The sequence below is a fragment of the Pyrus communis genome, chromosome 5, assembly GCF_963583255.1.
Source record: "Pyrus communis chromosome 5, drPyrComm1.1, whole genome shotgun sequence".
NCBI lineage: Eukaryota > Viridiplantae > Streptophyta > Magnoliopsida > Rosales > Rosaceae > Pyrus > Pyrus communis.
Genome location: NC_084807.1, coordinates 27,675,052 through 27,703,020, shown reverse-complemented (window position 1 = coordinate 27,703,020; position 27,969 = coordinate 27,675,052). Strand labels below are relative to the sequence as shown.

The following is a 27,969-nucleotide window of genomic DNA, read 5'->3' as shown; positions in this document are numbered from 1 at the left end:
GCCATCTCCGCGTCTTGACCTTGTCGACTTGGCTTGGATAGGTTACTGTCCGAAAAATATTCGCCCGTCACCCCCTCGACTTGTGGATGCAGTGCCACATAGCACGTCGTTGCAGCTCCCTGTAATCGACAAAGTTAATAAACAACACGACATTCTACGTTTGAACGACTATTTGAAAGTTCATCATATTTCGAATTACTCAAATTCGCTTGGTATGTTGTTTGCTCTAGAGGTCCAAGCAGATGTAACTTACCTGCTTAACATTTTTAAACACAACTCTACCAAGCACTTTAACAAACCCTGCATCAAACCAGAAAACCAAACGTCTGATTATCCGAAACTAAGCACGTAGATAATGAACGTGTAAATTTGAGATTTGTAGATAGACGTCAATTTTGGTTCGGTTTAAACTTCAAACACACACTAAACACAAAGCCTCCTCGACAAGGGATAGTATGCAGTTTATATCGGAATTCTACATTTAAATAAGACTCCCAGAAGTGAAAAATGATTAGTTGTTGTAGTTTGTTTTAGTTGGTTTAGCTGTTGTTTGTACTTTAAACTTTCAGTTTTACGGAGTAACAAATGCAGTTTCGGTGCCAATACCACTAGATGTGTTCTTGCACTGCGTGGTGCCCATGTGGTTATGGCAGTGAGGAACATGGCTGCCGGTAAAGATCCAAGAGAACAAATAGTGAAGGCAATTCCCAGTGCCAAAGTTGATGCCATGGAATTGGATCTCAGTTCGTTATCATCCGTTAGGAAATTCGCCTCGGATTTCAATTCCTCTGGTCTTCCTCTTAACATCCTAATGTAAGTAATGGACAGAAAAGTTTCTAATAGCTTGTCTTTTCATAAGTAACAATGCAGGAGTGTTAACCCCTTTCACGCTTTCTAAAGACAAGATCGAACTTCAGTTCCCGACAAACCACGTAGGTATGTTGCCTTTGTTACTCCGTAAAACTGAAAGTTTAAAGTACAAACAACAGCAAAACCAACAACAACAACTAATCATTTTTCACTTAGTGGGATCAGCAGTATGAATCCTAGAACGCCAGTGACATATTACGAAAGTATTGTTGGTTAAGATGTCCTAATTGACTAAATGTTACTTCCAGTTTAACTGTAGCCAATCTAGTTTTAGACCTTTTAACAGTCGGTGTCGGAGCATATGCATCGATAAAATCAGCCAACCGTTCATAATTCTTTGATTCGGAGGGGTTGATTTGTATCTTTTTGGTTATGTTCCTGATTCTGCAGGTCATTTTCTTTTGACAAATCTTTTGTTGGATACTATGAAGAAAACAGCACGCAAAAGCGGCAAAGAAGGGAGAATCGTAAATGTGTCCTTAGAAGGTCACCGCTACCCGTATACAGAAGGAATTCGTTTTGATAAAATTAACGACCAAGAAGGGTAACATTGAGATGATTCTTAGTTATTAGTTACGTGTTACCGCAACAGTCATGCATAAAATTTTGATTAAATACGGATGGAGCTGTTAGACCAAGTCATCCAGCTCATGTTTAAACTCTAAAGTGCCTGCCATCATTACAACTATAGTGGACATGTGATTGCTGACTCATGGACAGCAGGGAGGGCAGTAACCTGGACAGAAGGAATACTGCACTGGCTGCAATATTCCTTGACAGCATGGGCAGCAAGCACGCCAGTTTTAGTTTATTGTGTGTGTGTGTGTGTAAGATGTATATAAAACATCTAACTGTCATTTTGTAGTATATATAACAAAGCCTTCCCGTAAGGCCGGTAGTGTATGAGTGAATTATTTATTGAGATCAGAAATTCTATCATGGTATCAGAGCCTTTCTGTCTAACGACAAAAGATCCTTGTTTTTTTTTTTTTTCTTCCGCATCACTGTTTCCATGGCTGAAACTAATAATGTCAACCCTATTTTTCCCCCTCCTGCAACTTCATCCGTCAATCCCTTCTCCTCTTCCATGACTACCATAGTGAATATTAAGCTTGATCGTGCCAACTATCCTCTATGGTTGGCGCAGATTTTGCCAATACTGAAGAGTCGTGACCTGATGGGTTACGTCGACGGCTCTCTGGACTGTCCTCCGAAACACTTGGCTGGAAATACTGCTGTCAATTCGGAGTATGTTACATGGGTGCAACGCGATCAAATGGTTCTGAGTTGGATCAATGGCTCGCTGATTGCTTCCGTTCTAGCAACTGTTGCCAGCAAACGCACATCTCGTGCGTCATGGGAGGCTCTTGAGCAGCGTTACGCATCCACTTCTCAGAATCGCATTCTCTTTCTGCGCAATGAATTGCTCCTGACCAAAAAATGCGATCTCTCAGTAGCTGATTACTTGGATCGTGTCAATGCTATTTCCGATAATCTTGCCCTCGCCGGACAACCAGTAAGTGATAATGAACTAGTTCAAATTATTCTTAATAACCTTGGACCTGCATTCGAGATGACTGTCAATGTAGCTCAGGCACGTGATACTCCGATCACGTATCCAACCCTTGAAGCCCTCCTTTTGACCACGGAGAGGCGCATGATGGAACAAACTGTACCTATGGTGGAAGCTACTCCAGTCAATGCTTTTGTAGCTGCAAGAGGACGTGGTGGACGTTCTCGTGGAAATGGACGTGGTGGTTTTCCGTCCAATCGAGGTGGTGCTTCTCCTATCAACCAGCGAGGTTTCTTTCCTCGCAACACTAATCAGCGTAATCCTGCCATTAATGAGGAACGCTTCAATACAAGTGGAGAGCGAATCACTTGTCAAATTTGTGGTAAGCCTGGCCATCCTGCTTTAGATTGTTATCAGCGCATGAATGGTGCTTATGAATGACGTATTCCAACCAAACGTCTTACTGCTATGGCCTCTTCACCAATTACTTTGAATCAACAACAAAATGGCACCTGGTTACTGGACACAGGAGCTAATGCCCATGTCACTCCTGATATTCAAAATCTGGTAAATCCAAAGGAGTACAATGGTAATGAGAATATCGGTGGTGTAGGTAATGATACTGGCCTTTCCATTAAACATTATGGTTCGAATAAAATCAGTATTAAGGCTTGCTCATTTGAACTAAACAATATCCTTCATTGTCCATCCGCCTCCACTAGCCTTATTTCTGCCCATAAATTCACTCTTGATATCCATTGCTACCTACTAATATTTCCTCATTTTTTCCTTGTCAAGGACCTCAAGACCCAGAAGACGCTTTTCCGAGGGAGATGTGAGAATGGGTTATACCCATTTCCAGGTGGCGGTGGATTACCCCAGTATCCTATGTCAACATTCTTAGGTGTTAGAGTCTCAGCCAAAAAATGGCATTCTCGTCTTGGTCATCCTGCGTCTTCAATTATTAAGCTTTTAATTTCAAATAATCAAGTACCAAGTCATGGTACTGCCGATGTACTGTTTTGTGATTCTTGTCCTTTGGGCAAGAGTACCAAACTTCCTTTTAGCAAGTCCGAGTCTGTGTCTCACTCTCCTTTGGAACTTTTGCATTCCGATGTGTGGTGTTCACCAGTTATATCAATTGAAGGTTTTCGTTATTATGTTTTGTTTGTCGATGATTTTTCTCGCTATTCTTGGATTTTTCCCATGAAACACAAATCTGAAGTATTTGGCATTTTTGTCACATTTAAGGCGCATGTTGAAAAAATGTTTAACACATTCATTAAAACCCTTCAATGTGATGAAGGTGGTGAGTATAAGAGTCAAGCCTTTAAACAGTTTCTTGCGACTCAAGGTATTTCCCAACGGTTTTCATGCCCTAAACATCCTGAGCAAAATGGAATGGCGGAACGAAAACATCGCCACATAGTCGAAACTAGTGTTGTCATGCTTTCCCATGCCCACATCCCTGACAAATATTGGTTTGATGCCTGTTTGACAGCCACATATCTAATTAATAGGTTACCAACTAAGGTTTTGTCAAACAAATCTCCATATGAAAAGCTATTTCATCGAACACCGATTTATGTATCCTTTAAAGTCTTTGGGTGTACATGTTTTCCTTGGTTGACACCCTATGCCAAACACAAACTTCAACCCAAGTCTAAGTCTTGTGTTTTCTTAGGATATTCGTTGAATCACCAAGGATACAAGTGTTTGGATTTATCCACGAGACGAGTGTATTTGTCTCGCCATGTATTATTCGATGAGGATTCCTTTCCCTTCCAGGAACTTACATCTCTCAAGGAAAACGTCTGCACAAAAGGTATCTCTCCACCCTCTGAGCTTCTTTTTCATTTTTCAGATCCTCTCCCTGGTACACCAACTAACCACAGTCTAGCCCCACCCAATGTCCAACCCGCCACTACAACTAGGTTCCCAGATACTCCACCACTAAATGAACCACCTGCTCCTACTCCCAATCTTGCCCCCATTACCAGTTCTCGTGAACCTCTCCCAAACCAAGATGAGCAAGAAATAGTTGTTGCTGTCCCTGTGAACCCAACTCCGTCACAACCCTGTGATCCCGTGCTGATTCCTGACCCCCTCTCATCCATCCTATGACCACTCGGTCTAAAGCTGGGATACAAAAGCCAAACCCGAAATATGCTTTGTATGTTAATACTGACACTCTGGTGGCAGAACCAACATGTTTTAGTCAGGCCATAAAGCATAAAGAATGGAGGAATGCAATGGCTCAAGAATTCAGTGCCTTGCAGCGCTGTGGTACGTGGACTCTTGTGCCTTACCATCGTGCCATGAACTTATTGCCAAACAAGTGGGTTTTCAAGATTAAACGACGTGCAGATGGCTCGATTGAGCGCCATAAGGCTAGGCTTGTGGCTAATGGCTTTCATCAACAATCCGGGATCGACTATACGAAGACCTTTAGTCCAGTTGTCAAGCATAGTACCATTAGACTTGTGTTGAGTCTGGCAGTTTCACGGAGGTGGCATGTTCGACAATTGGACGTTCAGAATGCATTTTTGCATGGGTATTTGAATGAGGATGTGTACATGAAGCAACCACCAGGTTTTGTTGACAACCAGTATCCTAACTATGTTTGTAAACTACAACGTAGTTTATATGGTTTAAAACAGGCGCCTAGGGCCTGGTTTCAACGATTTTCTGAGTTTCTCCTTCAGTTAGGGTTCCAAGAATCCATATGTGACTACTCCTTGTTTGTTTTTAATCAAAGAGGAGTTTATTTGATTTTTCTTATTTATGTGGATGACATATTGCTCACAGGAAACAACACTACTCAAATGGCATGGTTGATCACGAAGCTTAGCACCTTGTTTTCCATGAAAGACTTGGGTCCCCTTAGTTATTTCTTGGGCGTTGAAGCCACTTACGTTGGTCACAACCTGCATTTGACTCAATCCAAGTATGCTCTGGACTTGCTTGAGTGAACGAAGTTTAAAGATGCCAAGCCAATTTCCACTCCAGTTTCTACAGGCCAAAAATTGAGTGCTTATGTTGGTGAACCCTACAAACATCCTGAGCAATATCGTAGTGTCGTTGGTGCGTTGCAATATTTAACCATCACGAGACCGGATCTCTCATATGCTGTTAACCAGGTGTGCCAATTTATGCACTCCCCCAAGGACACTCATTGGATGGCAGTGAAACGTATCCTGCGATATTTAAAGGCCACGTATGATCATGGTCTTGTCTATAAACCTGGAGATATGCAACTGCATGCTTTTTCTGATGCCGACTATGCGGGCAATCCTGATACCCGTCACTCTACATGAGGTTTTTGTATTTATTTGGGGTCCAATCTGGTGTCTTGGAGCTCAAAGAAACAGAAGACTGTCTCTCGGTCAAGTACAGAAGCTGAATATAGGCAACTAGCCTACACGGCTGCTGAGCTATCTTGGTTTAGGTCACTATTCAAAGACCTTCATCTGCATCTTCTTCTTCCCCACATATGGTGCGATAATGTCTCTTCCATAGCCTTAGCTTCCAATCCAGTATTTCATTCACGGACAAAACACTTAGAGGTCGATTATCATTATGTCCGTGAGAAGGTGGTTCGAAAGCAGCTTCTGATACATTTTATTTGTTCTCAAGATCAACTCGCTGATCTGTTTACAAAGGGCTTGTCCTCCTCGCGTTTCAAGCTTTTGGTGTCCAAGCTTCCAGTTGTTTCTCGGCCTGTCAGCTTGCGGAGGGCTGTTAGACCAAGTCATCCAGCTCATGTTTAAACTCTAAAGTGCCTGCCATCATTACAACTATAGTGGACATGTGATTGCTGACTCATGGACAGCAGGGAGGGCAGTAACCTGGACAGAAGGAATACTGCACTGGCTGCAATATTCCTTGACAGCATGGGCAGCAAGCACGCCAGTTTTAGTTTATTGTGTGTGTGTGTGTGTAAGATGTATATAAAACATCTAACTGTCATTTTGTAGTATATATAACAAAGCCTTCCCGTAAGGCCGGTAGTGTATGAGTGAATTATTTATTGAGATCAGAAATTCTATCAGGAGCTTATGCAACAAGTAAGTTTGGATTTGGATTTTGATGCCATATCAGTACTTCTGCTTATCTGCAGGTACATCAGCTTTCGTGCATATTTCCAATCGAAGCTTGCTAACATTTTGCACGCTAATGAGCTTGCAAGACGCTTAAAGGTAATCAGCAACGTTAAACCAGCAGAATCGTGATTCTGAAAATACCCGCTTGCATACATCGGTCCACTACTTCTGTACTTTTATGGGTAGAGATAAACACACATTGTGTGTTGATTGAACTCCGTTATTTGTGATTGTTCAACAGGAAGAAAGAGCAGATATAACTGCAAACTCACTTCACCCTGGTGCAATTGTTACCAACCTGTTTCGTTATAACAACGCTGTTAACGGTAAATCATTTATGGGAGTCTTATTTAAATGTAGAATTCCGATATAAACTGCATACTATCGCTTATCGAGGAGGCTTTGTGTTCAGTGTATGTTTGAAGTTTAAACCGAACCAAAATTGATGTCTATCTACAAATCTCAAATTTACACGTTCATTATCTACGTGCTTAGTTTCGGATAATCAGACGTTTGGTTTTCTGGTTTGATGCAGGGTTTGTCAAAGTGCTTGGTAGAGCTGTGTTTAAAAATGTTAAGCAGGTAAGTTACATCTGCTTGAACCTCTAGAGCAAACAACATACCAAGCGAATTTGAGTAATTCGAAATATGATGAACTTTCAAATAGTCGTTCAAACGTAGAATGTCGTGTTGTTTATTAACTTTGTCGATTACAGGGAGCTGCAACGACGTGCTATGTGGCACTGCATCCACAAGTCGAGGGGGTGACGGGCGAATATTTTTCGGACAGTAACCTATCCAAGCCAAGTCGACAAGGTCAAGACGCGGAGATGGCAAAGAAACTATGGGATTTCAGCATGGATTTGACTAAATGATCTTCTGAAAACTTAAACTCTATATAAAGACTTAAAAAGAATGCGCTTTGCGTTGTCGTTCTAAGATTCATATAGCCGATCTCACTTACTGGGATCATGCTTAGTGGTGGTGGTTTGTTGTTTGAATAATAGACTCCAAGAATGCTGTAACTTATAACTCAGAAGTTGAACAATATCCTTTCAAGGTGAATAAACTCCTTTTTTCTGCTCGAACCCTAGTTGTTTTGATTCGAGATTACTTTTCGTTTGATATCTTGTATCAAGTTTAGGAATTTCATCTTCGAAACAAAATGCCGTTGTTCGGGTGCTTATTGATGGACTGATGACATTTTCACTTAACATTCGTTACGAAAAGACCAAAGAAGTTGAAGAGGTATAAGAGAGAACCATGCAGTTAGATTTCTTCGTTTCACTTGAGTGATGATGTACACTACATACATGATGACGATGATAGAACAAAACAGGTAGTGCAAGACAACATTATACTATGTTAAACATAAATGCCCAACCTACTGAAAATATCGCAAGGCGGAACAATTTCAACAAGCTATGTCATTTTTAATATATAATAGTATGATTAAAATACAATATGAAATAAAGAATATCTAAAATTAAGAATAAACATGATAAAATAAGAATATGCATGCTTATATATATAGTACTAAGTTTGAGAAATTTCGGATCTAATAGGTATATTCAGATGTCATCGAAATTTTTCAGAATAAAAAATATTCAGACTAAGAATAGAAATTTTCAATCAAACTTTCACCCCTAAGTAAGAGGGAACAAAAAAAGAATCTTTATTTTATAGATGTTTTTTTAATAATGTATGTACTATTTTATCCTGTTTTTTTTTTTTTTTGCTCAATAATGTAAATTCTTGCATAAAAAACCTAACTAAATTAAATATAATTGATATTCAAGAATTTTACCGTTAATTTCGTTTCAAGCATTTTGTAATAAAATATTACACATGTCGTACTATGATGTTAAGATGCAAGTTGTGGAATAGTATTGGTGTGCTTAGTATTGAATTGTTAACATGTCCCTATAAATTGAGCTCGATTGACCCTGAGTTTAAAACCGTGAAGTCCCAAATTGAAACTGAACTAGTTCGGTTCTTTGGTTTGGTTTGTTTGTCCTAAAACATTTTGACAAGAATTGGAACGATGCAAACCGAATAAATCTTATTAGTTTAGTTTTCAATTTTGAGGATAAACTAAGACAAATAGAACCAGGTTCAACTTATTGAAAATGTCACGATGCCAAACAATTTCAACAAGCTATGTCAATAACCGGAAACATTGTACAAGATGGTGGAGTTTGCAAAACAAAATTAAATCCAAATTACAAGATAAACCCAAATAAGTCAACTTGTGAACAATAAATTTGTGAATAAGATGATGATAGTTGTGCTAATTAAATTGACCTTTCCAAACTTTGTGTCCAAAAATTAGACACGAAAGACAATATAGGCTACAGAGGCTCCACCACCAAAGCAAAGAAAATAACACTTCACCAAAACTGTCACTAAAAACCGCACTTAGAGACTTTCCCTTCTCTTTGCGTGCAGAGGGAGAGAGGGAGAGAGGTAGGTCTAGAAATTTTTGACACAACCCAATAACTCGACACGACACGACATGAAATTAACAAGTGTTCGGGGATACGATAACGAATCGTTCATGGCTACAGTAAAAAAAATCCCCCTCAGTTTCACCTTATTTTCAAGAAAGCCATTAGTTTTAGGGCTGGGTTGGAGGGTAATTATGAAAAGATAGGAGGGTAATTTTGGCCGTGGGATTTGGGTGCCCTGCTATACACGTGTTGGGCTGCCCATTATATCGGGATGCATTCGTGGGATTGACGGCTGTGCGTGCGCTATGGTGAGGGGATGTGGGCCCTCAATTTTGAGTTAATTACGTTTTTGCCATTGTTTCATTTTCTCCAACCCTTGCAGCTGTGGAAGCCTCCTACCCCTCGAGAACTCTCTGCTCTCTCTCACCTTTCTGCAAATGAATGAAAGAAAAAAAAAAAAAAAAAAAAAAAAACCCTAGCCGCGCCTCCATTTTGCAGCCATAGCTTCGAAAAAAAAAACATTCCCCAGCAAGTCCGACAGCCTGAACACCCCATCAAACCCTAGAAATCGTTTCGTTTTTTGGGGTATCCGGATGGCTCCTCCTTATTTCTCCCTGCTCTTTGCTTCCCCAAACCCTAGAATCCTCCCCATTTCCCCTGAACGAGAAAGCCGAAACCCACAGCCCAAAACTCACTCATACGTCGCCCCTCTCCTTGGTTTGCCACTTTCCTCATCAATGGTTCGTTCTCTCCATACGATTCAATTTCGGTGAGTTCTCTCTCTGCTCTTGGGGATTTTATTCTCTTCCTGGTTGCTCTGATAGAAAATGATGATTGCCTGATTTTTTTTATTACGACAGTATACTTTCTCTCTCACTCGATCTACTTTTAAGTGATTGAAAATTGGGTTAGTCATTTTCCATGGTTCGAATTGAAATGCAGCTGAATCTGTCTCCCTTCGGCAGTGTTTTGGCGAATCTGTTTGTGTTCAATGACGATTTGAGCGAGGGCAGTGAGAGCTCTGGGGTTTCATTTTTGGCCCCCTATTAAGGGGGTGCGATGGATTTGTCAAAGGTCGGCGAGAAGATTCTGAGCTCCTTTAGGTGTGCCAGATTGCTGGGCCTTCTTCCTTCTGCTTCTGATCGCCCGAGGTGATTGAAATTTGAGTTTTTGCACGTAATGCTGCTCTTAAGCCCTCAAATTTGATGCGTTTCGTGTTTAGTTGTGTGAAATTTGATTGTGTCGGAGTAAAATCGAGTTGAAATTGCATAATTAGATGTTATAATTTGAAATGTTTGTTCCAAGTGTTTGTAATTTGCTTTATATACTGAATAACAGTTTGGTTTGGGTGATTATCTACGGTTTCGTGTTAATTAAGAAGAAGGTTAAGTTTAATAAGTATCATTTGAAGACCAATGCTTATTTATCTGGCAGTGGTAGATAGTTAATTCACTGTTAAGTAGGGAATGAACATGTTGTGCTTACTGCGAAATTTAGCTGATTGGTGCAGGGTTAAAATAAACGTTTATTTTCTATCCTAAATGTATTCATGTGTTGTTTACCTAATATATGGAAGCAGACATCGTGGTCAAAAAGTGGAGGAGATAGAAGAAGAATTCTATGAAGATTTGCTACTGTATAATTATTATTATTTTTTAATACATTTTCATTTGGATTTTCACATAACATAACACATGAGTAAGTATGTTGGTTTTTTATTTTAGTTGTAGAAATTAACAAACATATATTACATACCTTTTCAGGTGATGACATCATGGACATGGGGTTGTGGTTTGTCAACTATTTCCAGGCCAGTAGTTTATAACTATTGCCCATCTGTTCTGTTGAGGTATTTTTCAATTTTTTTGTTGTTTAAATTTATATGTTATTCATCTTTTGTGAGCATTCGTTCCAGGATTTTACGAAATTCTTAAAATTTTATTTAATTGAATTTATGGTCGTTCGGTAATTTTTTTTTATTTCCAGAATCTTCTAATCCTATTGATGCAACGAGAGTTCACCGAAGCTTTTAAATTTTGCCCACTCACTCATTGTAATCTCCCTTTTTCTCTCCCTCTCTCCGTCTCTCCCTCTACACCTGCGTCTCTCCTCGCTTTCCCACTTATTCTTTAATGTCAGATTTGGTGAGTTTGATTTGGGTTTGTGAATGTCTTCCTGGCTTTTCCACTTTGGATTCACATAATAAGTTCAATGGTTGTAAACAGAACAGAATACTCACTTGCGAACAAGGCAAATTCAAAGCTTGAAAATTTGTATGTTATGCATGAGCTGACTAATATTTTTTTGTGCACTTTATTCATGCCTGTTGTGGATAATAGCTTGAAATTTTGTATGTATTGCATGAGCTGACTAATACTTTGTAGTGCACCTTTCTATGCAAACTATTCATGCCTGTTGTGGATAATAGTTCCAAAACCCGTAGCGAAGCGCGGGCAATTTTTCTAGTTCGAACTATAATTTGATTTCGGAAATTTTTGAAGTAAAATTGGAATGCTTGTTTCCGATCTGATCCCACCTAAAATCAGTGCCATGCATGAAATATATGACAAAGGTGGAGAGTCCACGAAAATAAAACAAACGAGGAGAGAAATCACCGTGGGCGTGGCCCATTTTACCAAACCTCACCCAACCCACGTGATACTGGGCATCTCACTACCCGACCCGCCCAAACGCTAACCGGGCCGATCACCTCCTCCATCCAAGTCCGAAAGGTCTGAAACTCTAACCACCAGCACGTGCGAGGGCGCCTCCTTCTTCGATAGAGTCACGTGCCGGAAACAACAGCACAGAGACTCCAAATCGTGATAGCTGGAAGAAGAGAAATGATACAGAAAGAACAGAACAGAGATAGAAACCCTAGCTCCCTCCCCAGTTTTCCCACCCCCAAATTTCCCACCCCTCCCAATTTTCCATGCATTTCAGCTCGTGTTTGAGGTACGCTCACCGCTCGTTGCCCAACAATTGACAATTTTTCATATGGTATTGATTTATGCATGCAACTGTGGCGAATTGTATTTTTCCCAATTCAGGATTGTTTAATCGATTGACAGTTCTTTGATGGGATTGTTTTTTGATTTTTTTTCCATAGAAATAAACCCTAAATTTAATTTATATAGAAATACCACTGTTGATAAGGATTTTGTTAGTTGTGAGGTGGAATCATCAACAATGGAAGTTGAAGGTTCTTCCTTGGTGGGAAATGGAAACTGGGTTGGACACATTTATGATCCTCCCTTCTTTGCCGCTGTCGAGTGCTGTTTCCTTCATAGTATCCAACAAAAGATTTGTCAACAGAAAATGACCTGCAAAATCAGAATATTAACCAAATAGATACAATCAATCCTTCCCGAATCAAAGAAGTATGAAAGGTTAGCTGAGTTTGTTGATGCATATGCTCCAACGCCGAGAGTTAAAAGGTCTAAAACTAGATTGGCTACAGACAAAACTAGAAGAAACATTCAGTCAATTACAACAGCTTAACCAACAATACTTTTTAAACTGTTAATAGCGTTCTAGGATTCATACAGCCGACCCTATTTAGTACGATAATGGTTGGCTGTTGTGGTTGTTGTTGTTTGTACTTTAAACTGTCAGTTTTACAGAGTAACAAATGCTACATACCTACGTGGTTTGTGGCGAACTGAAGTTCGATCTTGTCCTTGAAAGCATGAAGGGGGTTCCCATAACTCCCGCATTTTTGTTGTTCACAATTTGGCTTATTTTCGTTTATCTTGTAATTTGGATTTAAATCTTTTGGAACAAACTCCACTGTCTTGTACACTGTTGCTAGTTATTGACATAACTTGCTAAGATTGTTTGGCCTTGTGATATTTTCAATAGGTTGGACATCTATGTTTAACAACGGAATTTTGTTCGAAGATGAAATTCCTAAACTTGATACAAGATATCAAATGAAAAGCAATCTTGAATCAAAACGACAAGGTTACGAGCAGAAAAAAGGAGTTTATTCACTTTGAAAGGATATTGTTCAACTTTTGATTTATAAGTAACAGCATTCTTCAAGTCTATTATTCAAACAACAAACAACCACCGCTGAGCATTATACTAGTAAGGAGAGTCCGATGTATGAATCTTAGAACATGTTGACCCTAAAAACGACATAGCACAAAGAGCACTCCCTTAAGTATTTACATAGAGTTTAAGTTTTGAGAAGATCATTTAGTCAAATCCATGCTGAAATCCCATAGTTTCTTTGCCATCTCCGCGTCTTGACCTTGTCGACTTGGCTTGGATAGGTTACTGTCCCGAAAATATTCGCCCGTCATCCCCTCGACTTGTGGATGCAGTGCCACATAGCACGTCGTTGCAGCTCCCTGTAATCGACAAAGTTAATAAACAACACGACATTCTACGTTTGAACGACTATTTGAAAGTTCATCATAATTCGAATTACTCAAACTCGCTTGGTATGTTGTTTGCTCTAGAGGTTCAAGCAGATGTAACTTACCTGCTTAACATTTTTAAGCACAGCTCTACCAAGCACTTTAACAAGCCCTGCATCAAACCAGAAAACCAAACGTCTGATTATCCGAAACTAAGCACGTAGATAATGAATGTGTAAATTTGAGATTTGTAGATAGACGTCAATTTTGGTTCGGTTTAAACTTCAAACATACACTGAACACAAAGCCTCCTCGACAAGTGATAGTATGCAGTTTATATCGGAATTCTACATTTAAATAAGACTCCCATAAGTGATTTACCGTTAACAGCGCTGTTATAACGAAACAGATTGGTAACAATTGTACCAGGGTGAAGTGAGTTTGCAGTTATATCTGCTCCTTCTTCCTGTTGAACAATCACAAATAACGGAGTTCAATCAACACACAATGTGTGTTTATCTCTACACATAAAAGTACAGAAGTAGTGGACCGATGTATGCAAGCGGGTATTTTCAGAATCACGATTCTGCTGGTTTAACGTTGCTGATTACCTTTAAGCGTCTTGCAAGCTCATTAGCGTGCAAAATGTTAGCAAGCTTCGATTGGCAATATGCACGAAAGTTACTGTACCTGCAGATAGGCAGAAGTACTGATATGGCATCAAAATCCAAATCCAAACTTACTTGTTGCATAAGCTCCATCCGTATTTAATCAAAATTTTATGCATGACTGTTGCGGTAACACGTAACTAATAACTAAGAATCATCTCAATGTTACCCTTTTTGGTCGTTAATTTTATCAAAACGAATTCCTTCAGGATACGGGTAGCGGTGACCTTCTGAGGACACATTTACGATTCTCCCTTCTTTGCCGCTTTTGCGTGCTGTTTTCTTCATAGTATCCAACAAAAGATTTGTCAAAAGAAAATGACCTGCAGAATCAGGAACATAACCAAAAAGATACAAATCAACCCCTCCGAATCAAAGAATTATGAACGGTTGGCTGAGTTTATCGATGCATATGCTCCGACACCGACTGTTAAAAGAATGTCTAAAACTAGATTGGCTACAGTTAAACTGGAAGTAACATTCAGTCGATTAGGACATCTTAACCAACAATACTTTTGTAAAATGTCACTGGCGTTCTAGGATTCATAATGCCGACACCACTAAGTGAAAAATGATTAGTTGTTGTAGTTGGTTTTGCTGTTGTTTGTACTTTAAACTTTCAGTTTTACGGAGTAACAAATGCAACATACCTACGTGGTTTGTCGCGAACTGAAGTTCGATCTTGTCTTTAGAAAGCGTGAAAGGGGTTCCCACTCCTGCATTGTTACTTATGAAAAGACAAGCTATTATTACCGGAGGTGGATTTTATGAACTAAGCCTATTCAAGAACTTGAAGCATTTCTGTCCATTACTTACATTAGGATGTTAAGAGGAAGACCAGAGGAATTGAAATCCGAGGCGAATTTCCTTACGGATGATAACGAACTCAAATCCAATTCCATGGCATCAACTTTGGCACTGGGAATTGCCTTCACTATTTGTTCTCTTGCATCTTTACCGGCAGCCATGTTCCTCACTGCCATAACCACATGGGAGCCACGCAGTGCAAGAACGCGTGCAGTTTCGGTGCCAATACCACTAGATGCCCCTGCAACATCAATATGCAGAACCAAAGAGCATGTTCCCATAAGAACAAGGAACAATAGTTGAAGAAAGTATACCATCTTCATATCAAACTTAAAGAAAGAAGCAGCAAATGGAAGTTCCCTCACCTGTAACAATGGCGGTGAGACCAGTGGCATCAATCCCTTCAGTAACTTCTTCTGCTGTGGAAGATGATGAGAACCCAGATGGCCCCTTTCTTCTGAAGCACCACATCTTCTTCTACTCACTCCCTCTGCACGCAAAGAGATGCGAGAGTCTCGAAGACTCGAAGTGTAATTTATAGTGACGGTTACTTGAAGTGTTCTTTTCTTTTCTCTTTCGTGTCTAATTTTTGGCCACAAATTTGGAAAGGTCAATTTAATTAGCACAATAATCATCATCTTATTCACTAACTTCTTGTTCACGATTTGACTTATCTGGGTTTGTCTTGTAATTTGGATTTGATTTTTTTGGAGCAAACTCCACCATCGTGTACACTGTTTCTAGTTGTGGGCATAGCTTGTTGAAATTGTTTGGTATCGTATCATTTTCAGTTGGTTGGAATTCTTTATTTCATATTATGTATTTTTATTTTTTTTTTATTTTAATAATTGATATTATCTACACTAAAGGGAGAAGTGAGTTTAATCTCACAATGGGCTAGTAATAATGTGGTTCAAATTCGCATTTGATGAGAATCGAATCTAAGACCTCTCATTTACTAGTGAAGAGGAATATCACTAGACCGTATCATATTATGTGTTTTAATCATCCTATTATATATTAAAAAAAGAAGAGTACATATTATCATACGTACTATTTTATCTTGTCTAATATGATTTTACGTCTTACACACCTGTGATGGCATGCAAATATCACAAAAATTTGGAAAAAAAAATAATTGAATAGTGGATATATAAAAGTTTGAAAAATTCCAAAGTCATGCCAAAATATAAGAGATCCGAATTATGAGGTAAAATCGATTTCGAAATTTTTGATAAATTCCGATTTTCGAATTAGAACTATAATTTGATTTCGAAAATTTTTAAATTAAAATTGGAATTCTTGTTTCCGATCTGATCCCACCTAAAATCAGTGCCATGCATGAAATATATGACAAAAGTGGAGAATCCACGAAAATAAAACGAACGAGGAGAAAAATCACCGTGGGCGTGGCCTGTTTTACCGAAACCTCACCCAACCCACGTGATACTGGGCAGGTCACTACCCGACCCGCCCAAACGCTAACCGGGCCGATCACCTCCTCCATCCAAGTCCGAAAGGTCCGAAATCCTAACTACCAGCACGTGCGAGGGCGCCTCCTTCTTCGATAGAGTCACGTGCCGGAAACAACCGCACACAGACACCAAATCGTGATGGCTGGAAGAAGAGAAGTGATACAGAAAGAACAGAACAGAGATAGAAACCCTAGCTCCCTACCCAGTTTTCCAACCCCCAAATTTCCCACCTATCCCAATTTTCCATGCATTTCAGCTCGTGTTTGAGGTACGCTCACCGCTCGTTCTCCAATTGACAATTTTTCATATGGTATTGATTTATGCATGCAACTGTGGCGAATTGTATTTTTCCCAATTCAGGACTGTTTAATCGATTGACGTTTCTTTGATGGGATTGTTTTTTTATTTTTTATTTCCTTATAAATAAACCCTAAATTTAATTTATATAGAAATACCACTGCTGATAAGGATTTTGTTGGTTGTGAGGTGGAATCATCAACAATGGAAGTTGAAGGTTCTTCCTTGGTGGGAAATGGAAACTGGGTTGGATTCTGAAAACCATTTGGCATGGTTTATAATCTGAATTGTCGTTTGTATGTGTCCCGGAATTCGGATTTTCAGTTTCTTGGCAACCATTTGACATGGTTTGTTATATCACTTCTTATTGATGCATATGCTCCGACGCCGAGAGATAAAAGGTCTAAAACTAGATTGGCTACAGACTAAACTAGAAGAAACATTCAGTCAATTAGAACAGCTTAACCAACAATACTTCTTAAACTGTCAATAACGTTCTAAGATTCATACAGCCGACCCTATTTGTTGGTTGTTGTTGTTTGTACTTTAAACTGTCAGTTTTACAGAGTAACAAATGCGACATACCTACGTGGTTTGTGGTGAACTGAAGTTCGATCTTGTCCTTCGAAAGCATGAAGGGGGTTCCCATAACTCCTGCATTGTTACTTATGAAAGGACAAGCTATTATTACCTGAGGTGGATTATCTCTCCATTTCTTACATTAAAATGTTAAGAGGAAGACCGGCGGAATTGAAATCCGATGCGAATTTCCTAACAGATGATAACGAACTCAGATCCAATTCCATGGCATCAACTTTGGCACTGGGGATTGCCTTCACTATTTGTTCTCTTGCATCTTTACCGGCGGCCATGTTCCTCACTGCCATAACCACATGGGCGCCACGCAGTGCAAGAACGCGTGCAGTTTCGGTGCCAATACCACTAGATGCTCCTGCAACATCAATATGCAAAACCAAAGAAAATTTTCCCATAAGAACATGGAATAATAGTTGAAGAAAGTATACCATCTGCATATCAAACTTAAAGAAAGAAGAAGCAAATGGAAGTTCCCTCACGTGTAACAATGGCGGTGAGACCAGTGGCATCAATCCGTTCAGTAACTTTCTCCGCTGTGGAAGATGATGAGAACCCAGGTGGCCCTTTTCTTCTGAAGAACCACATCGTCTTCTTCATCTCTCTCTCTCTCCCCCTCTGCACGCAAAGAGATGAGAAAGTCTTGAAGTGTGGTTAAGTGTGGTTTGTAGTGACAGTTTTGGTGAAGTGTTTTTTTCCTTGCCTTGGTGGTGGGTGCCGCGGTAGAGCCTCTTTAGCCCATTTTGTCTTTCGTGTCTAATTTTTTGACACAAAGTTTGGAAATGTCAATTTAATTATCATAACTATCATCATTTTATTCACTAATTTGTTGTTCACGATTTTACTTATTTGGGTTTATCTTCTAATTTGGATTTAAATTTTTTGAGCAAACTCTATCGTATTGTACACTGTTTCCAGTTATTGGCATGGCTTGTTGAAATTGTTTGGTATTGTAATATTTTTAGTATGTTGGAATTCTTTATTTCATATTATGTGTTTTAATTGTACTATTATATATTAAAAGCAAAGAGTACATATAATCATAATATTGCAAAAATTTAGAAAAATAATTCAATAATTGAATGGTGGATATATAAAAATTTGATTATTTCCTACAAAAATATAGGAGATTCGAATTATGTTTCGAAAATTATGAGAAAATTTTGATTCTGAATTTTTTTATAAATTAGAACTATAATTTGATTTTGAAAGCTTTTAAGTTGAAATTGAAATGCTTGTTTCCGATCCGATCCGACCTAAAATCAGTGCCATGCATAAAATATAGGGAATTTTAATGAAAAAACTCCTGGTATTGTTCACTTTAACGAAAAGTCACATTTTTATACTAAAAAGTCAATCATGGTACAATTCATTTTATCCTTTATTTTATCCTTATCGTTAAAACTCATTTTCTTTAAAATATATGACAAATGTGAAGAGTCCATGAAAATAAAACAAATGAGGATAAAAATCACTCTGGGGGTGGCCTATTTTACCAAACCCTCAACCAACCCACGTGATACTGGGCATCTCACAACCCGACCCGCCCAAACGCCGGGCCGATCCCTCCTACAATCCAAAAGTCCGAAACCCTAACTATCAGCACGTGCGAGGGCGCCTCCTTCTTCGACAGAGTCACGTGCCGGAAACAACCGCACACAGACTCCAAATCGTGATAGCTGGAAGAGAAATGACACAGGAGGAAAAGGAAAACACAGAGAGAACAGAACGGAGATAGAAAGCCTTGCCTTTCAGAAACCCTAGCTCCCTCCCCAGTTTTCCCACCCCCAATTTTCCCACCTCTCCAAATTTCCCTCCCAAATTTTCCATGCATTTCAGCTCGTATTTGAGGTATGCTCACCGCTCTTTCTCCAATTGAAAATTTTCATATGCTATTGATTTATGCATGCAACTTTGGCTAATTGTATTTTTCCCAATTCAGAATTATTTAATCGATTGACTGTTTTTTGATGGGGTTGCTTTTGATTTTTTTTTTTTTTTAGATAAATAAACCCTAAATTTAATTTATATAGAAATACTACTGTTGATAAGGATTTTGTTAGTTGTGAGGTGGAATCATCAACAATGGAAGTTGAAGATTTTTCCTTGGTGGGAAATGGAAACTGGGTTGGATTCTGAAAACCATTTGGCATGGTTTGTAATCTGAATTGTCCTTTGTATGTGTCCTGGAATTCGGATTTTCGGCTTCCTGGCAACCATTTGACATGGTTTGTTGTATCACTTCTTATTGGGTTCAGCTAACCCAACTGTTTATAAAGGTATTCTTTTTTTTTGCTGAATTGCTCAACCAATTGGTTGCATTACACTCTCTCTGTTCGACCTTGTTTCTTATTGGGTCGTGGAGATTGAAGAACTCAATAGATTGGCTTCCAAGTTGTCTCCTTTCCGCATTCTGCCCCTTTACTTCTTTTGGCAGACCGAGTACTACATTGAGTTCTGAATGTTGGTTTATGAATATTAAATGCTATTTTGTATTGTATTTAACATTCAATCTGTAATATTTTCGTCTGGTATTGAGTATTGAGCTTTGTGCTGCTAGTGTGAAACTTATTTTTTCTTTCCCATTTATGTGCTCATCAATATTGCTCATGTATTGTAATATTTCTCTTCTTTCTTTCCCATTTATGCACACCTAGATATTGAGAAACTCCAGTGAAGTCCCCCCCATTTATACTTCCCCCTTTTCTTGTTACAAATTACATTTACCACTGTAAACTTTTATAGTTAAGTTAAAATATTGAAGTTACTGATAACGCTCTTCTTGGAATTTGAGGTTATCATCTCGTTTGTTCCCCAAATCTTATTGTGTTTTACTTTGAATACAGGAAATATATTTGAGAAAGCTCTCCGGATAAGAATGCTAACGCAAATTTTGTTGGGATTCAAGATTGTATCATTTTGGGAAGCACTGATAACTATTTTGTACTTAGTTAATCAAGTCAAGCTTTTGAATAAGGAAAAGGTTCCATTTTCCCTGTAACTCTGTTTGGAAGTGGAGGTGAAAGGTGGTTTTTGGTTCACCTCTTCTGAAAGTTAGTTGCGTGTCACTGTCAAATGTCAGAAGGTGTCATGGCGGTAGTCAAACCTGAGGTATGCTACTTCATTGTCTGATGAATTACAAATGGTAATTTAGGCAAGTTAGATTATTTAGTTTCATTCCATTTGTTTTCACATTTTATGATTTCAGCAGCATATGTATCTTTAAGGGTCCTTTGTCACTTGAGTATGATGGGAAATGAATAGGTATAGTAAAAGAATTAGTTTGTTTCTAGACGAACTCTTGGTGGAATGTAAATGGAGAGTTGTAATTTCTTTGGTAACAAGGGCTGGTGCATAGTGGTCGGAATAAGCAGTGTAGAAATTAAATAGAAGATAGTGGCTAGGACTGTTACACCTGGGGTTATTGGTTCTGTGGGTTGCATATGTGGTAGTTCAAGCTGAGATATAGGTGTATTAGTTGTATATAGGAGTATTAGTTGTGTTTCTCGTTTGACTCCCTCCTGATTTTCCTTATGTTTTGTGCAATTAGATGAAATCTTACATCTGGCTTCAAACTGCTGATGGCTCAATCCAACAAGTAGAAGAAGAGGTTGCCATGTTTTGTCCCATGATTTGCCGAGAAATATTGCAAACAGGAATGGGATCTTCCAAAAACTATGCTATATCACTTCCTCAACGAGTTAATCCTGCCATATTGGGCTTAATACTCGACTACTGTCGGTTTCATCAAGTACCCGGTCGCTCTAATAAGGTCTGACATATGATTCTAACATGCGTAGTTTCTTTTTTGTTCTTACAGGATATTATTTTCCAATTAACAATCAACGGTGAAAATCTTATGTAGAAAACTTGGAGAAAATACTGCTACCCTTTATGTGGGCAAAAAAGGGTGGTTTTGAAGTTTTTTATCCATCATCATCCTGTACATGGTGAAGTCAGAAGTAATTTATATGTTTGATAGTATTGTTATCATGTGTAGGAGCGCAAAACTTTTGATGAGAAATTTATTCGAATGGATACAAAAAAGTTATGTGAGTTGACGTCTGCTGCTGACAGCCTCCAGTTGAAGCCTTTGGTTGATCTTACCAGCCGAGCACTTGCTCGAATTATTGAAGGAAAAACACCCGAGGAGATACGCGAGACATTTCATTTACCGGATGACCTCACAGAGGTTTGTTACTATCAAAAGTTTGTTTTTTACCTTCCATCCATGTTTTTCATGTATATATGGTTCGATCCAGGAGGAGAAGTTGGAACCTCTGAGGAACGTAACTGATGATCCGCGTATCCGGCTCCTTAACCGGTTATATGCTAGAAAGAGGAAAGAATTAAAAGAAAGAGAGAAACTGAAGGTGCTTACTTTTACTTGAAGAGTTTGAAGCCTTTACCATATGTTAAATGCGATATCTGTGGTAATTTTATATTTCACAATGTTTATTATCTGAGTTGTGCAAAGTACAAACAAATGTAATTATGTAGTTGGAAGCTTGAAGCATTAAGACCTGTGCATACATGATCGCATTAATAGAAAGTTTATTGTTTTGTTTCAGAGTGTTGAGGCTGAGGAAGAGCATGTCGATGAGCGTTCAGTTGATGATCTTTTGACATTTATAAATGGTGGAAACAGAGGTATGATCCAGAAATTATCTCTCTTCATTCAGGTTTTCTGCCTTTTTTCTTACACATTGATTTGATTTATTTATTGACTTTTTTGCAACTTTTTCGCTGTTTGAAGTTGTAGTATGTTTGGCTCTCAAATTCATAGTAGATAAATTTTCCTGTGTTCTTGGGAGTAAAGTGAGTTTGCTTCAAGGCTAGAATTCTCCGTATCCGCCTGGGAAATGGTGATTTATCTATTCAAAACTTTTTTTTTCGGGTGCAAAGGACCACTCTGTTGAAGGTTATTGGCATCCCTATCTTACCTCCATGGACAAGGAGCACAATATTTTTTGGGGTTTACATACTTTTTGATAGGTCATTCAGTCAGTAGATTCACACATATCATGGTACTTAATTAAGCATTCAAGTTTTTTTTTCTCTTTACTGTACCATCGCTTGTCATATGAAAGTTGTATTTGATAGACCCATCTAGTTTTTCGTTATCTACTCTCAAAGCCTACCATAATCTGATACACTCTGCAGAAACAAAGGGGGTTAAGACCAATAAGAATAAAAAGAAAAATCGAAGAAGAAAAGATCATCCAAAAGATTCTTCAACCAATGTAAATGGACATAACAAGGTTGGTACTTCTTTCTCTCGCTCAAGACAGCCACCTATCGGCACTTAAGCGTGTGTGTATATAGTATGCTTGTGAATTTTCCTGCATGTGTCAAAACTTGTTTGTGATTTCTCTTTGTCATTGTCTACATTTCTAGGACTTGGATGCGCTTTCTTCTGCTTCCCAAGATGGTGACACTATCAACGTTGAGTCTCCGTCTCCCAGTTCTTCAAAGTTGCAAGATTCTACATCTGTTACCTTTTCATCAAAGCTTGACCTTGATGATGGTGATTTGGATGACGATTTAGATCCTGCCATGAAGGAAGAACTTGATAGGTAACAACAATGTCCAGTTAGTTTGTGATGATGAATCAAACTTCTGTTTTTATAAAGTATATTATTCAATCGTATTAGAATGATCACCACCACTAATATTTAACTGTTTATATGAATTATGCTGACCCTTGTCTCAACGTACACGGAAAATTTTCTTTGCCCCTGTTAAATGTCCCCTTCCATGGTTGTACCAATTCTACAGATATTTTATGATTATTGCAAGACTGTTTGTTTCTTACATTCCTTTATGTTTATGCTTTATGTAGGGAAGTGGAGGATTTTGCACGAAGATTAAATTCAGATTGGCCAGAAAGGATGCAGGAAATTTTATCGTTGGGCCAAGAGAGGAAACTTGCACCAATAGATATAAACGGCAATGGCTCTGCACGTAGATATAAAAGTATGTCCCAATACATCCTCTGATATTGAGAGTGATTGAGTGAGTGAGTGTGCGACTAGATTGAGTGAAGATTTGGTTAGACTGAGAGTTACCGGGTGATTTGCAGGTTTGGACAGGAGATAATGATCTACGAGAGAGCACTATTTAATCCGAATGTGCAGCAGCTTGAGTGATTGGAATAGATGCTACCGATGAGGTTTGCTGCTGCAGAAGCTTAGAAGAGAGCAGTGTTTTTGGTGTTGATGGCATGTGAGTACATTTGTTTGTTTTTTCCATCACCAAACGCAATTTTCGTTCTGTGGGCATCTTCTATGGCGAAGAAAGGAAATGAATAGATGTCAGAAAAAAAGAAGAGGAAGATCCCACAATTGGGAGCATAGTTTTCCTCATTGCCTTGAGCTTATGTTCTCTTTTGTGGTTGTTTATGAGGCGCATACTTTGCTCAGTTTTTTTCCTTGAGCCGCCATTGATGGCGGCCGCCTCCTGTACTTTCTTGAAACGATGCCGAATTTTACAGATGTACCTTTTCTTCTTCGTTTCATATATAGGCCCCATTTGGCTTTTACAGAGTCTTGCAAGAAGTTGTAAGCGCTTTCAGTTGATGTAATGAAATCGAAATGAAAAATAAAGGTTATTTAAAAAGCTTTGTACAATATGGTCGTTTTGAATATGTTGGAAGGCCATGTTTAACATTAGGTTCCACAGGGCAGATTCAATGACAGAGAAAAACTTTTATGCATCCGAAAATCGCTTCATGAAATCAGTTTCGAACATGTAAGCTCAAGAATGTGAAACCTTTGAAATAGGTACATGTAAGTTTTTCTGCTTTATGGTAGAAATGAACATTTACTCATCACCGATGCCTTTTTCAAGAATTTGAATATGTTGGAAGGCCATATTTAACATTAGGTTCCACGGGGCAGATTCAATGACAGAGAAAAACTTTCATGCATCCGAAAATCGCTTCATGAAATCAGTTTCGAACATGTAAGCTCAAGAATGTGAAACCTTTGAAATAGGTACATGTAAGTTTTTCTCCTTTATGGTAGAAATGAACATTTACTCATCACCAATGCCTTTTCCAAGAATTTGAATATGTTGGAAGGCCATATTTAATCTTGGGTTCCACAGAGCGGATTCGATGATAGGAAAAAACTTTCATGCACCTGTTTAACGAAATTACTTCATGAAATTAGTTTCTCACTTGTAATCTCATATATATGAGACCCTTGAAGTAAGTGTATGCAAGTTTTTCTCCTTTAATGACAAAAGAAATGAACATTACACGTCACCAATGCCTTTTCCAATTTCATGTCATTCACAAGTAGTATTCATATATTTTACATTGTTCTAATCAAATTTCACATTCTATGAAGATCTTTTATTCATTTATTTTTCTTTGACATTAATAAACGAAAAGGTAAAAAAAAGAAAAAGAAATTAGTGCATTAAAGATCAATAGTCTTTCAGTTTATGGGCAGAGTAATACTTCTTGAAAGCCCTAGGAAGATAGATAGGCAACAAGAACCCAAATAAATTGAAGCACCAAAACCCCATGTTTGCAATAGCAAGTCCTCTCCCAACGTACAATCTTCTTGCAGATCCACCATACTCCTCGTATTCTTTGGAAAACTCACTCTTCAGCCACTCCACAATGGTGAATATCCTCCTGGAATTGTAGAAAACCGGCACGAAAACACGTATGGGCGTCGAGAACCGGTCGGCGAAAGCCATTCCTTCCATGAACACCTGACTTGCGAGGAGAAAAACGTGCGGGGAAGCGGCGCTGATGCCTTCTTTATCGCCTTCGAAAATGCCCTCAAAAATGTAGGCAATGGGGAGCAGAAGGCCGATGATGGCGCCCGTTAGGACGTAGAGGCGGAGGATTTTGTTTTTTGGGTTGAAAACTGTGGGGTCTTTAGAGGAACTGAGGGCGGGGAAAGCAACTTTGGAGATGAAGTTCATGTAGATCATGGAGAAGACAACGAAGGCAAAGTCTTGGGGACTTACCATGCCGCTGGCGGAGAAGACGACGACGACGGCGAGGGCGTTGAGTTGCCGGAAGGAGAACGTACCGCCACCGGCTTTGAGCGGAGAGGCGGTGGCGCCGGAGTGTAAAGATGGGAACGTCTGGTGGGAGGTGAGTTTTGAGGAGGTTTGGTCGTTGTGTTCCTTGAATTCATGTTCTTGTTCTTTGGGGAGACTAATGTCACTGCAGGTTGGACCAACTCCACCTGACATATTTTTGTGTTCTTGTTGTTTAGTGTTAGGGTTTCTTGCAGAGAAAGAAGAGTTGAAGAGAGAGAAAATTGTGAGAGAGCGAAAGAAGGTTAGAGAGAGAATTAAGAGGAAGAGCTGGGGAGAAGGAAACGTTAGGGTAAAGCATAAGGTGAGGAGGGTGGACAGGTGGCAGTGTAATAGGGGTTTCAGGAAGCTGGTTTTGCTGAGAGGAGAGGGAGTGGACATCATTTTTTCTTAAATACTTTTGTCCAAGTCAAAGTGGCTTTTGCTGTTCTTAAGCTTAGTCTACACTTTTATTGGAGAGTGTTGTTGGAACGAGAAAATCTTCAGCAGGGCAGTCGGATGAGTCGGGTTATATGTCTAAGCCTCTTATAAAATATGATTAACCTGTATTTTGATACATCATACGTTTAGCGCATAATAATAAAAAAAAATTACAATGATTTATAATAATTAACATGCATTTTGATACATCATACATCGTACACGTGATGAGTTTTTATCAAGTACTATTTATATTCAATTTTAGATAAAAAAAAATTTACAATGATTTATGATTACACGATGTACGATAAACAGACACGATTATAAAATGCTCGAGATTCTCACAAAGAGAATTAAGAGAGCATCCTCATTCGTTTTAGTGCTTCAGAGTTTGGATACTTGTGCATGTCGTATGGCAACGTGGCTCGTGTAGTAAAACTAAAAGACAAAACTACCCCTTCATTAACTTTGTGACAAGGATGGACTAGTGTCCCTGCATGCATTGACATAACTATGCAACAAGAAATGATCGAATTTAGACGTTATTCAACCCCCAATTAAATAAGAATAATGCTAGATAAATTAAATTCGTAAGTTAAATTTATAAATTAAATTATACATCATTAATAAAAAAAATATAAAATAAACATGTTATTTAACATTTAAACAATAATTCAATCATAACTTTTCATATTTGGAATATTACTCCAAAATGAGGTTTCTAAGAAAGTAACTAACCAACGATTATGAATCCGAAACGATGAATTCAAATATTATTGGCACTCAAAAATCTATCATAATTAAAATTATCAAAATTTATAAAGAGAAATGTAAAAAAGACTCATTTGCTCTTTATGAACTTTTTGTCAACTCATATTTTTGACATAATGTTAACACGAGCTCTAAAATAATAAAGTGGCAGAGAGTCTGTAAAGAATTCCACCTTGTGAGATTCTCCTTAGCATTTCCCTTATAAGGAAAAAAAAACTAAGCAAATTAAAATGATATATTATTAGTACTGTAAAAGAAGGAAAGTACTGAAACCAGCTACTAGAAAATTTAATGAGTTAACAGATAAGAAGGAAAAGAAACGAAAACCTCACTACCAAAGAAACATCTTACAAAGCTTCATGATATCTTCATGCAAAGACACTTGAAATGTCTTCATTCTTTAACTTCACTGTAAGCCGAGTAATATTTCTTGAAAGCCTTAGGAAGATAAACAGGAAGCAAGCACCCGAAAAGATTAAACGACCAAAACGCCAAGTTAACAACTGCAAGCACTCTCCCAACGTACAGCCTCCTCGCATAGCCACCGTACACTTCATCTTTTTTTGAGAACTCACTTCTAAGCCAATCCACTATGGTAAAAACCCTCTTGGAGTTGTACAAAACTGGCACGAAAATGCGTATCGGAGTGGAAAATCCGTCACCAAAAACCACTCCGTCCATGAAAAGTTGACACGTAAAGAGAAAAACAGGCGGTGTAGCTGCTTTGATCCCTAGCTGGTCGTTCTCGAGAACGCCCTCGAAGATGTAGGTTATGGGGAGGACAAGGCCGATGAGGACGCCGAGGACGATGTGGAGGCGGAGGAGCTTGTTGTGGGGGTTGAAGAATTGGGGCTCTTGAGAAGAAGTGGGGACGGGGAAAACAAACTTTGAGAGGAAGAAGATGTAGAGGAAGGAGAAGAGAACGAAAGCCATGTCCCCGGGGCTGACCATGCCGCTGGCGGAGAGGACAATGATGATGGTGAGGGCGTTGATCTGCCAGAAGGGGAGGACGCCGGATCTTTTGAGTTTTGAGGAAGTTGGATCGGTTTTGCTTTGTTTGACGAGCTCATGTTGTTGCTGTTCTTGTTCTTGCTCTTTTGGGAGGGTGATGTCGTTGTAAGTTGGACCAACCCCACCTGACATTTTTGCGTCTCTGTGAGAAAAGTTGCTCTTGGTTTATCGTTTAGGACTTGAGATTTTACCTGAAAAAAAAAGAGAGATCAAGGAAGAAGAAAGTTGTGAGCGTTTTCTAAGAGATGAAAGTTGTGAGCGTTTTATTTTAAGGTTATATGTAACTTGTATGGTTGTCTCTTTTTCTGAGCCATTGTTCTTATCTTTTAAGTTTTAAGCTTAGTTTATATGCGAGATTGAGGAGTGTGTCACTTGGAGACCGCAACCGCATGGCATTCGGTTGAGGGGAACAGCCAGTGTTTTCTCCTACAGTCTACAATATCAGTAGATGCGTGTACACACGTCAACTGGCAGCATTCAAATTTTTATTTTTTTAATATAAGTGATTTTTATTTAAGTTAAGGGTAAATTTGTAAATAAAATTTTAGAACTAAAGGATATAGAA

The 27,969-nt window shown here is 38.7% G+C and overlaps 6 protein-coding genes and 1 long non-coding RNA gene across 7 annotated transcripts; 3 read left to right on the top strand and 4 right to left on the bottom strand.

The window, feature by feature from the left end:
- The first annotated feature begins 661 nt into the window (after positions 1-661).
- LOC137734540 (short-chain dehydrogenase TIC 32, chloroplastic-like) lies at positions 662-7,574 on the top strand. The gene is made up of 7 exons (XM_068473784.1): positions 662-813; positions 860-936; positions 1,261-1,414; positions 6,504-6,582; positions 6,728-6,812; positions 7,022-7,068; positions 7,203-7,574. The coding sequence occupies exons 1-7, from the start codon at positions 662-664 to the stop codon at positions 7,359-7,361; spliced, it is 753 nt and encodes a 250-aa protein (XP_068329885.1). The 3' UTR covers positions 7,362-7,574.
- A 1,682-nt stretch (positions 7,575-9,256) lies between these two features.
- LOC137733536 (uncharacterized) lies at positions 9,257-11,333 on the top strand. The gene is made up of 4 exons (XR_011068493.1): positions 9,257-9,705; positions 9,879-10,087; positions 10,700-10,785; positions 10,923-11,333. It is a non-coding gene; the product is annotated as an uncharacterized lncRNA (long non-coding RNA).
- Positions 11,334-12,947: 1,614 nt separating this feature from the next.
- Positions 12,948-15,337, bottom strand: LOC137733534 (short-chain dehydrogenase TIC 32, chloroplastic-like). Its single transcript, XM_068472679.1, has 8 exons — positions 15,141-15,337; positions 14,785-15,016; positions 14,619-14,695; positions 14,138-14,291; positions 13,912-13,990; positions 13,682-13,766; positions 13,426-13,472; positions 12,948-13,291 (listed from the first exon to the last, which is right to left on the bottom strand). Exons 1-8 carry the CDS (start codon positions 15,244-15,246, stop codon positions 13,133-13,135), a joined length of 939 nt encoding a protein of 312 aa, XP_068328780.1. The 5' UTR covers positions 15,247-15,337; the 3' UTR covers positions 12,948-13,132.
- A 1,134-nt stretch (positions 15,338-16,471) lies between these two features.
- On the bottom strand, positions 16,472-17,917 carry LOC137733535 (short-chain dehydrogenase TIC 32, chloroplastic-like). Its single transcript, XM_068472680.1, has 2 exons — positions 17,624-17,917; positions 16,472-17,499 (listed from the first exon to the last, which is right to left on the bottom strand). The coding sequence occupies exons 1-2, from the start codon at positions 17,739-17,741 to the stop codon at positions 17,264-17,266; spliced, it is 354 nt and encodes a 117-aa protein (XP_068328781.1). The 5' UTR covers positions 17,742-17,917; the 3' UTR covers positions 16,472-17,263.
- An 892-nt stretch (positions 17,918-18,809) lies between these two features.
- LOC137735099 (SKP1-like protein 21) lies at positions 18,810-23,772 on the top strand. The gene is made up of 10 exons (XM_068474476.1): positions 18,810-18,992; positions 19,988-20,252; positions 20,692-20,913; positions 21,142-21,333; positions 21,404-21,514; positions 21,713-21,791; positions 22,305-22,402; positions 22,539-22,717; positions 22,984-23,117; positions 23,224-23,772. The coding sequence occupies exons 2-10, from the start codon at positions 20,217-20,219 to the stop codon at positions 23,238-23,240; spliced, it is 1,068 nt and encodes a 355-aa protein (XP_068330577.1). The 5' UTR covers positions 18,810-18,992; positions 19,988-20,216; the 3' UTR covers positions 23,241-23,772.
- Positions 23,773-24,572: 800 nt separating this feature from the next.
- Positions 24,573-25,358, bottom strand: LOC137734539 (uncharacterized). Its single transcript, XM_068473783.1, has one exon. The coding sequence runs from the start codon at positions 25,356-25,358 to the stop codon at positions 24,573-24,575; it is 786 nt and encodes a 261-aa protein (XP_068329884.1).
- Positions 25,359-26,786: 1,428 nt separating this feature from the next.
- LOC137734538 (uncharacterized) lies at positions 26,787-27,536 on the bottom strand. Its single transcript, XM_068473782.1, has one exon. It carries the CDS (start codon positions 27,534-27,536, stop codon positions 26,787-26,789), a length of 750 nt encoding a protein of 249 aa, XP_068329883.1.
- Positions 27,537-27,969: the final 433 nt, after the last annotated feature.

What these genes read in the sequence shown, in the direction of transcription:
- LOC137734540 (XM_068473784.1), top strand. Translation starts at nt 662, where the DNA reads ATGGCTGCCGGTAAAGATCCAAGAGAACAAATAGTGAAGGCAATTCCC. An exon ending in AGCTTGCAAGACGCTTAAAG is followed by an intron (nt 6,583 to 6,727) that starts GTAATCAGCAAC and finishes ATTGTTCAACAG; the next exon opens with GAAGAAAGAGCAGATATAAC. An exon ending in TTATAACAACGCTGTTAACG is followed by an intron (nt 6,813 to 7,021) that starts GTAAATCATTTA and finishes GGTTTGATGCAG; the next exon opens with GGTTTGTCAAAGTGCTTGGT.
- LOC137733534 (XM_068472679.1), bottom strand. Translation starts at nt 15,246, where the DNA reads ATGTGGTGCTTCAGAAGAAAGGGGCCATCTGGGTTCTCATCATCTTCC. An exon ending in TCTCACCGCCATTGTTACAG is followed by an intron (nt 15,017 to 15,140) that starts GTGAGGGAACTT and finishes TTGATGTTGCAG; the next exon opens with GGGCATCTAGTGGTATTGGC. An exon ending in GTTCGCGACAAACCACGTAG is followed by an intron (nt 14,292 to 14,618) that starts GTATGTTGCATT and finishes CTGATTCTGCAG; the next exon opens with GTCATTTTCTTTTGACAAAT.
- LOC137733535 (XM_068472680.1), bottom strand. Translation starts at nt 17,741, where the DNA reads ATGAAGAAGACGATGTGGTTCTTCAGAAGAAAAGGGCCACCTGGGTTC. An exon ending in TCTCACCGCCATTGTTACAC is followed by an intron (nt 17,500 to 17,623) that starts GTGAGGGAACTT and finishes TTGATGTTGCAG; the next exon opens with GAGCATCTAGTGGTATTGGC.
- LOC137735099 (XM_068474476.1), top strand. Translation starts at nt 20,217, where the DNA reads ATGTCAGAAGGTGTCATGGCGGTAGTCAAACCTGAG. An exon ending in TACCCGGTCGCTCTAATAAG is followed by an intron (nt 20,914 to 21,141) that starts GTCTGACATATG and finishes TATCATGTGTAG; the next exon opens with GAGCGCAAAACTTTTGATGA. An exon ending in TATAAATGGTGGAAACAGAG is followed by an intron (nt 21,792 to 22,304) that starts GTATGATCCAGA and finishes TACACTCTGCAG; the next exon opens with AAACAAAGGGGGTTAAGACC.
- LOC137734539 (XM_068473783.1), bottom strand. Translation starts at nt 25,358, where the DNA reads ATGTCAGGTGGAGTTGGTCCAACCTGCAGTGACATTAGTCTCCCCAAA.
- LOC137734538 (XM_068473782.1), bottom strand. Translation starts at nt 27,536, where the DNA reads ATGTCAGGTGGGGTTGGTCCAACTTACAACGACATCACCCTCCCAAAA.